General features: G+C 36.4%; 2 protein-coding genes across 29 annotated transcripts in view; one reads left to right on the forward strand and one right to left on the reverse strand.

Annotated features, from left to right (window-relative positions):
- PARPBP (PARP1 binding protein) overlaps positions 1-16,856 on the forward strand; it is a 268,079-nt gene that overhangs the window by 133,434 nt on the left and 117,789 nt on the right. For 6 of the 27 annotated variants that reach the window (XR_010148429.1, XM_063787060.1, XM_063787029.1 and 3 more), the window contains one exon: positions 12,437-12,580. The exons of 19 other annotated variants lie outside the window; for them this stretch is intronic. Coding sequence is in view for 2 of the 8 variants with exons in the window: in XM_063787060.1 (XP_063643130.1) it covers positions 12,437-12,580 (144 nt within the window). In the remaining 6 variants the exon portion in view is untranslated. Of the gene's footprint in view, positions 1-11,656; positions 11,749-11,854; positions 11,917-12,436; positions 12,581-16,856 lie in introns of those variants that run through there. 2 more of the 27 variants (XM_063787033.1, XM_063787041.1) reach the window with 1 other exon arrangement.
- The window catches only part of NUP37 (nucleoporin 37), a 45,869-nt gene continuing 40,450 nt past the window's right edge, over positions 11,438-16,856 (reverse strand). For both annotated transcript variants that reach the window (XM_509316.9, XM_054663486.2), the window contains exons 7-10: positions 14,551-14,732; positions 14,034-14,084; positions 12,249-12,342; positions 11,438-11,716 (exon numbers count right to left, since the gene is read on the reverse strand). In XM_509316.9, coding sequence (XP_509316.1) covers positions 11,603-11,716; positions 12,249-12,342; positions 14,034-14,084; positions 14,551-14,732 — 441 coding nt within the window. In that variant the 3' untranslated portion in view covers positions 11,438-11,602. The remainder of the gene's footprint in view (positions 11,717-12,248; positions 12,343-14,033; positions 14,085-14,550; positions 14,733-16,856) is intronic.

A 16,856-nucleotide genomic window follows, 5' to 3' on the forward strand; every position in this document is an offset into this window, starting at 1 on the left:
CCAAGACTGCAGTGGGCAGTTTTGTTTTAAAGATGGGGGGTCTCGCTTTGTTACTCAGTCTGGCGTGCAGTGAGGATCATAGCTCACCTTAGTCTCAAACCCTTTGGCTCAAATGATCCTCATGCCTTGGCCTCCCTAAGCGCTGGGATTATAGGTGTGAGCCACTGGCACCTGGCCTGTTGGTTTGGTTGAAGCAAATAATCCCATAAATGGAGAATGGTAGGAAATGAGGTAAGAGTGTTACTGGTGGAGGGTGTCCAGGTTCTTTTGAACAAAGAATTGGACAAAACGCACAAATCAAGGAAATAATGAACCAACAAAAGCAAAGATTCATTGAAAACCAAACTACGCTCCACAGTGTACTGGATACAGAATCTTCTTAGGTCCAAATACCCACTAGAGATTTCCCATTGGACACTGGTGTTCTCCTCATGCAAATGAAGTGGTGGCCCACAATCAGTCTGATTGGTTATGGAAAGCAACCAATCAGAGGCTGAAGTAAAATGACAAAGGTCATACTCCTATACAAACATCTGATTGGTTGTGGAAAGCAACCAATCATTGGCTAAAGTGATGTTACTTAGTTGCACTTCTCTGCAAAGGAAGATTTGGCCCGCAATCAGTCTGATTGGTTGAGGTACTTTCAATTTCCATCTGCCTGTCAGAAAAGGTGGGGATTTGCAAAGGGAGTAGCCGCTGGTCCTTTTGTTACTTAGGTGTGGAAATTTGGGGTTTACCTTTTGATTTAGTTCTAGGAAGTCAGCGTGAATCGGCGTTAGGTTCCCTGCCTCCAGACCCTATTCTGCCTCAGGAGACGTAGCCAGAAAATTTTCGTTTAAGGGCCTTTTATGCCAGATTTGATACTATAGTCCATGTTTATCTAATGTGATTCATAGGCCATCTGTAGCAATTATTTGGGTGTGGGTGGTGTTTCTTAAAGTTGCACGTTGCCCAGCTTAACCTTAGCGTGATCACCTTCTCCTGATTGAACTTTCTTAATTTTTCTTTCAGGAAAGCAGATCTTCTCTGGTTTTCTTTGTATCACTATGGTCATTTCCTTTCAGTTTCTTTTGCTGGTTGCTTCTTATGTCCCCAATCTCTAGAGTTTCTCACATTTATATATCTAACCCAGACCTTACATTGGAAGCCAGTATAGCTGAAGCAGAGTGAGCAAGGTGGGGAACTGAAGGACATGATGGCTAAAAGTTATGTGGAGACCTGATCATGCAGAGCTTTATGGGACATCATAAGGACTTTGGCTTTCACTCTGGGTATGATGGGAAGTCATGGAAAGATCTAGAGCAGAGAAATGATGGGAGCTACAGAAGAGCTTTTAAGCAGGGGGTGGCATGATCAGAATTGCATTTCGGGACATTCTGTTTGGTACAAGGTAATGAATGTGACTTGAGGGTAGGTGGCTGAACCTGGAAATGTTGCATAGGTCTAACAGTCACTCTTTACTCCATCCTCCTTTACATCTAGTCATTCATCAAATCTTACCTCTTCTACTTCCTAAGTAGTTCTTGAATCAGTCTGTAACTCTCCATCCTTACTGCCATATCTCAAGTTCTGTACAACACACTTTTGTGCCTGGGTTACTGCAATAGCCTCTTCCTGCCTCCATTTTGTGTCTCTCCAATCTACTCCACACATTGTAGCCATAGTGATTTTTAAAAAGACAAATCTGATTATATTACTCAGGATATAATTTTGTTCCCCATCTCCCTCAGATACTATGCTCACAGGTCCTCTCTGTGGCTCTTGGCCACTTCTTTAACCTTACCTCTCACTGTTATAACTTTCTCCTTAGCCCCAAATAACTTCTTTCAATTCCTGGAATTGCTTGCTGTGTGTGGGTCTTTCAAGATGTTGTCTTCCCTCTGCCTGGAACAATCTCCCCTGCTTCCCAACAACCCCTGCCTGGCTAACTCCTACTCATTCTTCACATCTCTTCTCTCCTTTATCCTTGGTTTTCAAGTTTGAATATAATGTGCGTGGGGTATGGGTATGGTTTTCTTTGTATTTATCCTGCTTGTGGTTTGCTGAGCTGCTCAGATCTGTGGGTTGGTGTTCTAAATCAAATTTGGAAGAAAGATTTTTGGCCATTAATTCTTCAAAAAACGTTTTTGTCATTTTTCTCTTTTTCTGGGACTTCAAAAATACTTGTATGTTAGACTGCTTGATTTTGCCCGTAGATCACGGTGCTCTGCTCATTTCCCCCCAATCATTTTCTTTTCTCCCTGTGTTTCAGTGTGGATAATTCTTACAAACCTATCTTCAAGTATTTTCTAGTTTCCAATTTAACTATTTTCTAGTTTTCAATTTAGTTCCAAAACTCATCTAATAAGTTGATTTCAGATATATTTTTTTCTAAAAATCTGTTTTTTAGACTTTGTTTTTCTCTTGAAATTCCCTTCATTCATCTTTTCCTCTATATTAAAAAAACCAAATTTATAAGTTTTTAAAAAGTCCTTATCTAATAATGCCAATTTCTGGTTCATCTATGTGCCTGGTTCTGTGGACAACTTTTTCCTAATTATGGGTTATGTTTTCTGCTTTTTAGCATGTCTTATAATTTTTAATTTTATTATGGACATTGTGAAAAAAAGAACAAAGTTCAGTGAGAAATGGAACATTCAGATTCATTCACAATTTGAATTGAGCTGATGCTGGGCTGCAGCTTTAGATTAAGTTTACCTGCAGTTAATTCAATTCAACCTCCTGCAAAGGACTGAGCTCTTGGATCTTGTCTGTGTTAGAGAGGGATGGGCCATAGTTTCAGATCATTTGGTTCACCTTCGGATTCAGCTTCAGCAGGGCTCAGGAATCCAAGCACCTTAAGAATGTGCAAGATTTAGTGAATTCTACTTACCGAAAACATTTCCTCCATTACTGCTTTCTTAGCAATCTTAGGGGTAGGGTGTAGGCCCAAGTGATTTATTTTCGTGATTGAGGTCCTTCCAGACCCAAGTCTGTCTCACCAGCTTGTAGCAAAGTCTTAGCCACTTTCTCCTTAACTCTGCAAAGTCTCCTAGAGTGTTGCAGGCTTGTTCTTCCATCTACTTGTATCCAGACCACGCCCTTCTCCCTGGGCATGGCAATGCCACAGCTCTCTGCTCAACTATGTTCCTCCAAACATAGGCATGACTATAGAATTTATTTCATTAAGGTCTTACATACATGGCTTTTCAACAGCCCCCAAAAAAGTTTGATTTTTATCTGGTTATTTCTTATTACCACTAAATAAAAGGCTTTCATGCATCTTTCTGTATTCGAACTAGTAGCAGAAGTCAACATTCCATCCTTAGAGCTTTCCCAAAGCCACAAAGATTAGATTAACTGTTCTTACATGCTTCCATAGCATTCTCTGCTTAACTCTATCTTAGCACATATAATTGCCTGTTTGCTTGAAAGCCTACTATATTACCAATTTAGGGCAGAGTCTCTGTTAGTTCACCATTAAGGTCCTAGCCCAATGTTTGTCCTATAGTAAACACTAAGTATCTTCTGAGTGACATTTGGGCTTAATGAATCTTGTACTTCCACATCTTACTTAATATTTCATTAACCTTTGATTTAGGTGGGACTCGTAACTCTGGGTACTCACTTAATCAGTCTCCCTGAGCAGAATTCCCCACTGGTCAGCCTAGCCTTCTTCTCTAGAGCCAAGACAGGCTCCCAGCCAGGAGAAAAATTAAGACAAACCAACACAGCAACTTCATGGTTATAGTTATGTATAAGTAGCAGGCATTTATATATGTGTATGTGTGTATATACATGTATATGATATGGTTCTATACACAGTTATGGGCCACAAACCATTTCATCAGTGATGGACTACATATTAGAGGATGGACCTATTATAGTAAAAGGTATGTTTTTCATACATCTTTTCCATGTTTAGATACACAAATACCATGGTGTTACAATTGTCTATAGGATTTAGTACAGTAACATGCTATACAGGTTTGTGGCCTAGGAGCAATAGACTATCAAAAAAAATTTGTAGAATGGTTTGGTTTTTAGAGTGGCAGTTTCTTTGCCTCCTAGGATCTTTGATGATTACTGTTCCATCCTTAGTTCCTGAGAGCAGGGCCATTCACATTTTAATAACTGATTTCCAGGACTATTAAAAAGAATCTATACCTAGAAGTCTTGGCCAACCACCAGATGAAATAGGTACTCTTTCCTTCAGGCTTTCTTGCACTGGTAAAAATGAAAAATATTACCAGATTTCATTTACTGTAGTGAATTTTGGGGGCAAAATAGATTGTAATGAATACTGATTTCAAAGACTATATGTGCCACCTCCATATATTCATTTAATAAAAAACTAAGAATTTTTCAATTGCTTGAAATGTTCTGGTAATAAGATTACCAGAAAATTGCTGTTATTTACTTTTATCACAGGTATGGTCTTGGGTGGGGAAACAATAAAAAATCGCCCCCATTTTTTTGTTGTTGTTGTATTTCTCCGTGCTTTGCTTCAGGATGGAACAGTTAGAGAGGTGTGGTGTTGATTCATAATAGTGGGAAAATAAAATTAAATGTTTCCCATCCTTATTCCCTCCTCAATCCCATCTCTCAGGAGTGATACCAATAATCTGTTGAGACTTGGTTAAGTGAAGGAATTCTAGCCTTGTTACTTCAATTGTGTTAAGAATTCATGTTTCCCGTTATTCCTTTAAATCGTTCTGGCTTTCTTAACTTTGTACAGAAAATTGAGTTGTAACCTTATATCCTCTAGGCAGGAGACTTGATTCCACTTTGGAAAGCTAACTACCTCAAGAGAAGAGACCTAAAGATACTTATAGTCAGCTATTCCCCAGTAAAAGAGCAAACAATCTAAATTATCCTGCCTTCTTTGAGGGGATTGGGAAAAGGTCTCAGTGTACTCATTTGTACTCATGGGACTTTTACTTATGGAGACAACTAAGTGATACACAGGGCAATGCTATTGAAAGAATTTAGTACTTACAGTTCCCAAGAGGGCACACCATGCCATGCAAGGCCACAGGGGAAACACGAGTTTGGTCAGGAGAAAGAGGCAGAAGCAAGGGGACTTCTTAGGAGCAACCATTACCATTTTTATAGAGCTATGGTACTTTATCTTGAATTCACTGAGTGATATTTTTCCCCCTTTGGTGCAGTAGTAATTAGGTAAACCTCAGTCCTGAGTCTTTGCTTAGTTTTGTACATTTCATTAGCACTCCGTCCTCTTCATAGAATCACCATCTCCGTTTATTTTTTTTTAAAGCAGCAAATGATGCCACTATCAGCTGCTTCTAATTAACCTCCCCTGGCTGTGTCTGTAAATGACTCAGCACCTGGACTTCTTAAAGTGGTCAGGTTATTTTGAATCACCACCATATAAAATCACTTAAAACTACTCAGAAGTTCAACACCAACATTTCTTCCCGAAGCTTTGTTTCTAGAGTTCAAAAGGATCATGCTAGAGCCTTTGCTATCAACTTTAAAAAAATAACTGGGTCACAAGTTAAAAGCCAGTCAATCCAGGAAAATGGTTCATGGTGTTTTCCAGCATGAGAAGCCCTTTTAATAATATTAAAAACATTTTGAAGAACATCGATGATGATTGTGGTTGGACATCTAATGTTCACTGAACAAACACATATACATTATTGTGGGAAATTTAAAATAGGAATATAGGTGAGCTCTATTGGGAAATTAATCTTAAAATCCCAAATTTTCATTCAAAGATAGTATTTCTCTCCATTTCATTTTCCAGGCTAGGTTTTATTAGTTTTCCTGTAATATATCCTGCCTTAGAAAGTCTTGCCTCCTGTATATCACATAGGAAGGAATGGTTAAAGTACACTGGCTTATTTCCAAACACCAAAGCTAAATCTGAAGATATGTAGTAGATTATCAGGTTGACAGACACATCTCCACATATCTGGGAACGCTTTTTTGCCCTCTCAAGATTGCTGAGTGAAATCTACAAAAGCCACTATCTCTGAATGTGAATGGAGAGTTCCTTGGCTAGGTCATTCCCCTCCTTCCTGTTATGGTGTTTTGGGGAGGAAGTGGAAGATGGCAAGACACCTTAAGTCAAAGTCTTTTAGGAACATGTGAGTAAGTTTGATTTTGGGGCTGTCTATATTATCTCAGGACCCCAGGAGGTCATGGCTTCTAAGAAAAAAGAGAATTTTGCTAATGGTAGCATGAATATAATTTTGAGAAACCCCTGCAATAGTTCCATATTCTCCCAGGTACTTACCACCAAGGTTGGGGAGCAATGACCCAGGGTTACATGAAAATGATGTATTCATAAAATATATCTTAGTTATTGTGTTAGGTGGGTATAATGATGGGAAAAGAAAGAGGTCAAAAACAGTGACAGAGTTCCAGAATTGTTCCATTGTCTTGGGGTTTAACGTATTTGTGGGTTAAGTCTAGGATGAGGTGAGACCTCTGAAGCAGCTGTCTATATAACCACATCCTGTACTTGCTCAAAATCAAGGGCCAGGAAAATCTTATTAGACCAATCCAATATTAGAGCTCTACAGATTTCAGGTGAGGGGTACTCCCACAGACGTTCCCTTGGAATAGGCAATTTGGAGAGAAATGCATTATTAGCTGTTCACAACACAGCTTGAGGTGCTAGTGTCCAAATCTCAGGAGAATCAGCCCTACAAAACATTTGGCAAAGTACTTAAAATTCCAGAAAGTCTAATACTTAATGAAAAAAAAATTTTTTTTTTTGTAGGCTGGAAACCAAAACGAGCTATTACACAATTACAATAAAATAAATCAAGTTATTCTATTTGTAATAAACACCTAGTTTTAGTATTAGTGAAAGAAAGTACTAGCAATTAACCAAAGATACATTAAGATGGTAGAAAGAAGTTCATTAAAAAGTAACTTATATTGGTCTGATTTAAACTTAATGTCAACTAAGACTATTACGGTTAAGAAGTGACTTTCTAAGTAAAAATGAACCAAATGAACTTATTTGGTTAGATGGTTTCCACCTTTCCATCTTCTTTATCACTATGGTATAATTTATCATTAGTTGCGTCTGGCTTACTTTAGAGGTCAGTTGTCTGGAACTTCCTTCCTTTTACGCTGTCTCAAAAACAAAGATTTCCTAAAACAGTAATAGCAAGCTCTTACTTGAGATGGTTGCAAAGATTAACCTTAGTTTTGGCCAGGGTTTAATCCTGTCTGAATTTGGCTCAATTATAGGACAACAGCTGTGTTTGTAAGATCAAAGTTTTATGTTCAACCACCATTAGAAGCACAGATACCAGCAGCATTTATTGTCTTTTACTACATAGAAATAGAAACTCAACTCATTACAGCATTATAAATGCAGTCGGTAGAAATCAGTATTTCATAAATCTTTAAATCAAATTGTTTGTAAAGGCTGAGAAACCTGGTAGTCTCCCCATTACTTACTATTGTTTTATAAGCTTACATTAAGTGTTACAAGTCCCAAGGTAGAGTATCCTGTTAAAAATCAGTTAAAAAGGCAAATAGCTGTATAACAAAGACATAAGTTACACAGAAATAAGCTGATCCAAGGAAATTTTCAGACAGACAAACATCACTTGACCCTACATAAGGGCAACAATTTTTTTTTATTAAGGTAGTTCAAAGAACAGATGAAAATGTCAGAAAGTAGACTAAATGCTTTTGATTTTCCATGAAATCTATGCCCAATGCATGCAAAAGGGCTTATGAGTTTGAGTAATGGATATATCATAACGTGTTTTTTAGCTTTTGTGAAATGAGATCTTCAAAGCTGATACACTAATTATTTTGTTGTGTTACTGTGATTAGGTAACAAATGGTTGCTATAAATTAAAGCCATGTTAATAAAAAAAGTTCTACCCACATTTTAAAAGGCATTATTTTTTAAATGTATAATTAGAAACAAATGTTAATTGTTTTGAAATTCTTTTCAAATGCCTGTTAAATGTTTTTGAATCAGCAAGGTGTTAAAATTAAAGAAACTGAGTGTTCTCTCCTGTCCTTGTTGCTGAGCACACAGTTTGATAAAGATATATTGGAACACAATGCTGCTTCTGAGGACTTGACCAAGCTCTCATGAGGAGTATGTGGAAATGGATCATAATTATCATTTTTATTTGGCAAATTTTATTTAGGCTCAGAGCTAAGGCTATTATTACTTGTATGGTATAAAGTTGGGTTAGACTGAGTTTAACTTTTTGAGGTATAGAAAAACATGGAAAATAATGTAGAGTGAGAACTTTTTCTCTCCTAAAAACTATTAAAATCAGTCTTGGGCACAATACTGCCTCATAACTTCCCAATCAGCGTTTCTGGGACAATGTCAGATTTTAGACAATTACAGAAAACCAGACACAAATGTGCAAACCAGATTTCAATTTCTTCTCCACTGACATGAGATTTAAAACAGCAACAGAAACATTTCTAGGTCAGTGTCAATATGTAGTCACAAATTACCAAAGTAAGAAACAAATTGGAGTGCATGGGTGTGTGATTTTGTGTTTTGGCATGGGAGAGACATTGAAATATTCACAACGTAGAAGCCAAATCATAAAAATGAAATGGGACTTATGATCCCATCATCATTCTGAAAACGTAGGATTTAGCTCTGACATCTTGCAGATTTGTGATATCCTGACTTTTGTTTGCTTCAATAGTCCTAAATAATACAAGTTTTAGAACATAAGTACAACTTTTTTCTCTTTGATGTTTTAAGTGAAGCAATCCTGAGGAAAACTTAAATTTCAACAGAAGAAAAACCATCTTAGACATATTTATAAACAAACATGGAAAAACTAAAACTGGGACATACACACAATGTGAAATATCTCATATTATCATCAGGAATTAGAAGTGATGACCAATAACTAATTCCTCATAAATACTTCCTCCTGTCTTAGTGTAATTTAAACATATTTCGAAGAACAAAGTTTACTAAGAAAAAAACAACATTATATGATTTTAAAATAATTAAACACAATAAAGTTTAACAACAAAGTATAAGTTGGAACATGGTCCTGTAGCCTACTTTTAAGATCTAAAAAAAGAAAAAGAGGTTAGAGTTCTCAATGCTTACATAGGATAAAGTACATTTCACTCCTGAAACTAACAGGTAAAGGCAACCCTCTCATTTCTTGAGAATGTCTTATCTTACAGTCACTATATTAATCCACAAATGGAATCACTATTTTCTTCTGAGGATAACACTTCCTGCCTCTTTTTGGCATAACAGTATACAATCATCATGAGTTATCTTTTCCCAAAACAGCTTCCCCTACTAAAAGATAGAAGTTCTATTGGGTATTTTTTTTTTTTTTTTTTTTGAGATGGAGTCTTGCTCTGTCACCCAGGCTAAAGTGCAGTGGTGTAATCTTGGCTCACCACCACCTCTGCCTCCAGGGTTCAAGCGATTCTCATGCCTCAGCCTCCCAAGTAGCTGGGATCACAGGCATGCGCCATCACGTCCTGCTAATTTTGTTTTTGTATTTTTAGTAGAGGTGGGGTTTCAACATGTTGGCCAGGCTGGTTTCGAACTCCTGACCTCAAGTGATCCGCCCACCTCGGCCTCCCGAAGTGTTGGGATTACAGGCATGAGCCACTGCGCCCAGCCCTACTGGGTAATTTCATCAGACAACTTTTATATTTTGGTTAAGCTCTTATTCCAGAGAATCCATTTCTTATATACCCAAGCCCAACATAATCATCTCCTTAATTTCCATCCCTAAATAAAACCCACCCACTTCATACATCAATTTTTCTAAGTATATGACAACAATTTTTGAATACACTAGCCTTAGAGATGATTTTTATATTTCTTGGACATATCCTGAAATGACAAATTCTTGTAAGAGTCACTATTGATAGCCCTTTGGCTATCCTGATGCTTTTAGGAATCCTTGCCCCATCACAGAGATTCTTAAAGAGAACCATGTCAAAATTCCTTGCTCTTTGCTTTTTCCTTTGTTAGTTCAAAATCTTCTTATGAAGGGGTAAACAAAACAATTTATATCATTTGGTTATAATATTTAACTGTATTAAAAAATTGACTAGGAAATTGCTATGAAATTTTTCATCTGTACTTTAAAGCATGTAAAAGTTGAACCCAAACATCTACATGGTTATAAAATTTCACTGAATTCTTTCTTTTAATTACCTGGAACATTCTCCTATCTCTTAAAAATATAATGTTCTTGATTCTACAATTATTTTAAGACACCTTAATAATAGAAAACTGGAGTAAAAAATATTTACTGGCATTAAACATAAATCTCTAAAACCTCAAAAATAAGACCTACTCATCTCTGAAATAAATAATTTCTATACATCTCTGAACCATGTGACAGACACATACTAGGTATTTTCATTCACCTTTATTTAATCTTTACAGCAACTCCACAAAATAATGATTCCTATCTGTACTTTACAAGAGGAAATGAAGCTTCAAAAAGGGCATTAACTTGCAGGAATGGGCAGTTTGTCAAAATGTATTGGATTCTGTATGTGACTGACAAGCAGAACCATAATTTTATATGCTTCTGACTGTACCATGATGTATCCCAAAAATGTGATACAGCTGTCTTAGATAACGTTGATTTTAATGATCTTTCAGAGGGTGAACACAGTTCCATTGCCAATAGGTCCCATCTCAAAAACACTTAAGTTTCTTGGTAAGAACAGTGAAGATTCATAAAAAGGAGGCTGTTAAAGGTATACACTAGAAGTCATTTTTCAAGGTAACTTTTGATCCCATATATCAGGTGTTCTAAGACTGTTAGAACACCTCGTCCAAAGGAATCTGCGTATAATAAACAGGGTTGAGCAATATAATCAATCACATATTTAAGAAACTGAAAACAATTTTTTACATTAAATTGAGTACACATACACATATATATACTCAACAACCACTTCCAGAATACCCTAAGATATTTTTTTCTCCTTGGATTTTTTTTCTTTTGAGATAGTCTCGCTCTGTCACCCAGGCTGCAGTGAAGTGGCACGATCTTGGCTCACTGTAACCTCTGCCTTCCAGGTTCAAGTGATTCTCCTGCCTCAGTCTTCCAAACCATGCTTGGCTAATTTTTTTTATTTTTATTTTTTAGTAGGGATAGGGTTTCACCATGTTGGCCAGGTTGGTCTTGAACTCCTCACCTCAAGTGATCCACTCCCTTCAGCCTCCCAAAGTGTTGGGATTACAAGTGTGAGCCATTGCACCTGGCCTTTTTTTCTCTTTTGATAAATGTGTCCCTGAGAATTAGAAAAACAGCATATACTCAAAGTATAGAAAACAGGATACACTTCAAATACTCCTTTTTTGATAAACTCAAAAGCATTATTTTTCCTTAGTCATCTCTTCTCTGGAGGTGAGCTGCTGAGTCAATATGATTTTGTAAGATTAAAAATATATATATATACACACACAGAGAACAGAGTAGAAAAGTAATTTTTCAAACCATCAACATTTTATTTAATAAAAGCAACTGAGACATTTTCTAAAGTATACGGTATATTTGATATAAAAATTCTTCAAAATATGTACTATAGAAATTCTTCAAAATATGTATTAAAAATACAAAGTTTGTGAATCTAAGGTACAGAAAACACTTTATACTTCAGTCACCCAAAACAACAGCTTGTGGTCTCCTCCAATTACACACAGAGGGAGAGTTCGATGCCAGGACAGTCCAGATCCAACGGCTACAGAACCCATGAGGATGGGCTATAAAATATGTGAAGAGTTAAAGAAGCACAGTAAGTCCCCAAAATTAATAAATAAAAATGACTTTCAAAAATATGAAATGCATTGATGATTTATCTTTGTAGCATAAACAACATTTAAAAATATGCTCCCTTACAGGTGAAATACACATTATTGATATGCAGCTGAAACATGGGATACAATCCATCTATGAATAACTGGTACAGTCCAGACTCCATTTTTGCAGTCTACACCAACCAAACAAGCAAAATTAATGTATTTAAATAAAGAAGAAAATATAAAAGCAACAGAATAAAAAGCTTCTTATATGAATACTGGCCAAAAAAACCTGTTGTCACTGGTAATGTAAACATCAAAAAAAAACCACACAAAAAACAAAAACAAATGAACCACCTTTTCTTGCAATTTAAGCAGATAACAAACATAAATGTCTTTAGTCAACAAATTACAAATTTGGGGCTACGAGTGGAAAAGTCAAAAACACAAATTAAAAAAAAAAAAGCACATATGTTACAAAACATTTCCACATTACCTGAGGGTGTCCTAAATGATGAATTTGAAACTGGCTTGCCATTTTGCCAGGATAACCAGTGGTTGCAAACAGATTTTCACTAATTGTGGACCACCTAAGAAATAAGGAAGCGTAAAATTAAGTATCGTATCCTATGGATAATGACAAGCTTTTCTGAAGCGGGCTTTTTCTTTTTCTTTTTTTTTAAGAGACAGGGTCTTGCTCTGTCACCCAGGCTGGAGTGCAGAAGTGCTAACAAAACTCACTGTAGCCTCAAATTCCTGGGCTCAAGTGATCTTCCCACCTCAGCCTCCCTAGTAGCTGGGACTACAGGTGTGTACTACGATGCCCAGGTAAGTTTTAATTTTTTGTTTTTTGTAGGAATGGGGTCTTGCTATCTTGCCCAGGCAGGTCTCAAACTCCTGGCCTCAAGTGATCCTCCTGCCTTGGTCTCCTGAAGTGCTGGGATTATAGGTGTGAGCCATAGCACCTAGCCAGAAACAGGTTTCTTTTTGTATAAAACCAGTGATTTTAATAATCCTAAATTTGTTAATATGTCTTTACAATTAGACCGGGAATTCCAGGAAAATATTCCATATTTTCTCATACTTTTAAGTTTTATGAAGTGCTTATTTTGTGTCATTTCATTAAGTTCCAAAGTTACACAAGGTTGATACAATCCTTTTTTTCACAACCAAAGGGGTAACAGTGTGGTAGAAGAAACAAATAAGGCATCAAATATGACAGCCATTCTGCCCCTTTTCCATGCTAAGTGAAGCCTAACTTTGTTCAGGGCACAGTGTGTCCTACCCTAGGTGATGAGACATAATTAGTTTAAGGCAGTCATAGCAATCTCCCATAAAAGGAGAGGGTTCCTTCTTCTCCTCTTACTTTTTTTTTTGTTTAATTGTTCGGCAAATGGAGTACTTCTCTTATGCCTGGAACTCTCATAGCCATCTTGTAACTATGAAGCAACAAGTCCCAATCCTTGACACTGAGAATAGCAGAGGGAAAGGATGAAAAGGGTCTGAGCTCTTGATGACATTGATGAGCTGCTCAACAAGCCCTGAGACTACCTCCTCTAGACTTATAAGTACCATAGCTCATTGATTTTAAAATTGATGGATACTTGCTCATTGGTGTATATTTGTTCACACATCTCTGAAGTCAGGATGTATCTTAACAATCCATGGCATTCTTACATTTAGTCGAATGTATTTTACTCTTATAAATGGTATCCCTAAGTTCTACAACTTATTGGAATATAGCATATAATAAAATTTCACTGGTTTTAGTCTCTTATTTGGTTTTGCTGTTACTTAAAAAGCAGAAATAATGGCTTAATGACCACACTATACAATGGAATATTATGAAAAAGAACAACGTAGACATGTATGTTAATTTAAGTGAAAAGCAAAAACATGTTGCAGAGATATACTATCTAGCATAGTTTCATTTAACACATAATAATAAAGTTTATATACATGAACATGGGCTCCCCTACATTTACATCCTTAACAGCACAGAACAATCAGGAAGCATAATATATTCCAAATTGTAGGGGTGGTAGTGGTGGAGTGGTTACATGTTTTTCTGTGTAAAGAAAATATTTGGAAAACAAATCAACTCCTTGTCTAGACCAAAAGACAAAGGCAATGACTTAGTTGGGAAAGTAAAATAACCACTTATAAAACAATCAGGGAAAAAAAAAATCCAGTGCAAAGAAGAGAACTACAAAAGTATCCCAGTGGTGGCACAGCAACGTCAAAAGATCAAATCACAGCTCCAACAAAAACGGTACATTACCTGAATAAGCAGGCTCGATCCATGTGAACAGGTCTCTTATTTTGAGGATAACTAAAAGATAATATTTTGCATTTTATGAATTATGTGTTAAACTCAAGTGGGTGAACTTAAGGCTTAAACAGTATTTTCTCTTTATAGGACAGAATGTCCAATGTGTTTAAACTATAATAAATCCTAAACAAGCAATCAGTTAAAACAGATGAAATACAATAAAGACAGAACCACTGCAGGGAACCATCATGCAACAGGGTCGGTGTTTTTCTTATTTTCCAATATAAGTAAACATTGCACAGATCCAAGATTTCCTCTTCTGCACTGTCCTTTCTGGGTTACTCCCAGAGTAAATCTGCATAGCAAGTTTATGTTATATAAAAATCCATAGCTCTGGCCTTCTATAGGAAAGACTTGCTTTCGCTTGACAGCATAGTCTCAGGTATAACAGGATAGATGAGTGGATCATTTAGCAACAGTTACTGCCTTTTTTTGTGTGTAATAGACAAACATATCAAGAAAGTACCTGGACCGAGTAATATCCCAAATTAACCAATCATTTCCTGCAACGGCTCCAACTTTGAAGGTGTTTTTTAAGCACCAGTGTGCTGACATTAATGGCACTTGTTCTGATTCAAGAGATAAAATAGCCTGTTGGGCCAAAAGATCATAAAACCGGATTGTTCCATTCTTCTCTGCAACCATTAGCTGTAAGACAGAAAAATAAAAAGAAACTCAATCACTTATCTCACTAACTATACCTGAAGTGTAAGCAGAGATTCACTGTTGTACTCACTAACTATACCTGAAGTGTAAGCAGAGATTCACTGTTGTACGGTAAAATGTAAAGATTTGCAATATACAGGTTCAGCATTCCTCATCTGAAAATCTGCAATGCTCCAAAAACTAAAACTTTCTGAGTGCTAACATGATACCACAAGTGAAAAATTCCACATATAAGCACTTAACACAAACTTTGTTTCATGCACAAAATTATTTTAAAAAGTTATATAAAATTATCTTCAGGTCATGTGTATAAGGTATACATGAAACATAAATGAATTTCATGTTTAGACTTGGGTCCCATTCCCAAGGTATCTCATGTATATGCAAATATTACAAAATGCAAAAAATTCCAAAATCTGAAACCCTTCTAGTTCCAAGAATGTCAGATAAGGATCCTCAACCTATATTACAAATGGAAGATCAAATGTAAAGGAAGAGGCTATGTAAAAATCTCTAGAGAATATAAAAAACCTTAGAGAAAACTGGCAAGATAAACAATTCAAGATTTGGCCGGGTGTGGTGGGCCACGCTTGTAACCCCAGCACTTTGGGAGGCTGAGGCGGGCAGATCACTTGAGGTCAGGAGTTCGAGATCAGCCTGGCCAACATGGTGAAACCCCGTCTCTACTAAAAAAAAAAAAAAAATTAGCCGGTTGTGGTGGCATGCGCGTAATCCTAGCTACTCGGGAGGCTGAGGCAGAACTGCTTGAATCCGAGAGGCAGAGGTTGCAGTGAGCCAAGATTGTGCCACGGCACTCTAGCCAGGGCAACAAGAGCGAAATTCCATCTTAAAAAAAAAAAAAAGATTTTGAGATTTGGTAGAATTTTAAGTGATGATGTGCCGTCACTAAGAAGAAGAGATCAATTTAACAATTCCTTCTGGGAAAAGTTACTTTTAAGTTATGTTAGTTATATTGTCTAGAAAGAATAGCTAAGTATGTATCTCTCAAGAGAGACAGACATTTATGTGTTACACATACTTATGCAACTGAAGTTTGTTTCTAGAATGGAAGGCAGGGCAGCATAGTTAAAGAGCACAGACACGCCGCTTCCTTCACTTATAAGCTGAGTGACTGCCATGTGACTGGCAGCTTTCTCATTTCTAAAATGGAGATGGGAGGATAAGAATGGCTGCAGGATTGTTGTGATGATTAAATAGTAATGTGGGTAAAGTACCTCAATGTAATGCTTGACAAATAGTAGCCACCCACTCAAAAAATAGTAGCTATTACTTCACTATTTCCTTTATTCTAAGATACCATTGACTTAAGATGTTTAATACACTGATAAGTTTTATGTGTGAAATACTTTATCAAATGCACAAATTAATTATAATATAAATTCCAATTTTACAAAATAATAAAATGTGAAAAAATTTTTCTTAATCTCAAGGAATCATGGCATTGCTATACCCATCTGTGGGAGATAAGGTATGAGATTGCTATGAGTATCTAAGTGCATGAGTAGTTGATGCCTGAATAAAATGCTTTTCCACTCTCTACATCTCTGTAAAGTCCTTACTTTTAAGCAGTGTTCTTTTAATTCTGGTTCTATTAAGTTGAAAAATCCTTGAGGGTGTAAATAGTAGTGGTAGATTGGCAAGAATGTGGGATTTGGCATCAAAACTCCTGAGCTGTACCATTTAAACCTGTTGAGTGACCTGGAGTTATCTTTCATATCTGTAAAATGGAGGATAATTATATCAGATTCAAAAACTTACTGTATGGCTAAAATGTGACTGTTCTTTAAGAACGTACTTTTGTACTTTCCTAAACACATAAAACATCATTTATTCTATTATTCATCTAACAGGCTTTTACTGAGCATCTATGTTATACACACACACATGGATAGTCAATTTCATTATTCATGATAGTTTGTCGTTATAAAGTTGCTGCAAACACTCAATTAGTGAATACTGAACCATTGGGGAAATACACAGTTAGGTTCCCTGCCAGCCTTTTTGATGACTGATCAATACGTAGCTTTTGAAAATTGTGCTTCTTTTTAAAGATATCTTACTTAATATATACTGATTCATTAATAT

This window comes from Pan troglodytes, chromosome 10 (genome assembly GCF_028858775.2).
Source record: "Pan troglodytes isolate AG18354 chromosome 10, NHGRI_mPanTro3-v2.0_pri, whole genome shotgun sequence".
In the NCBI taxonomy this organism is placed as follows: domain Eukaryota; kingdom Metazoa; phylum Chordata; class Mammalia; order Primates; family Hominidae; genus Pan; species Pan troglodytes.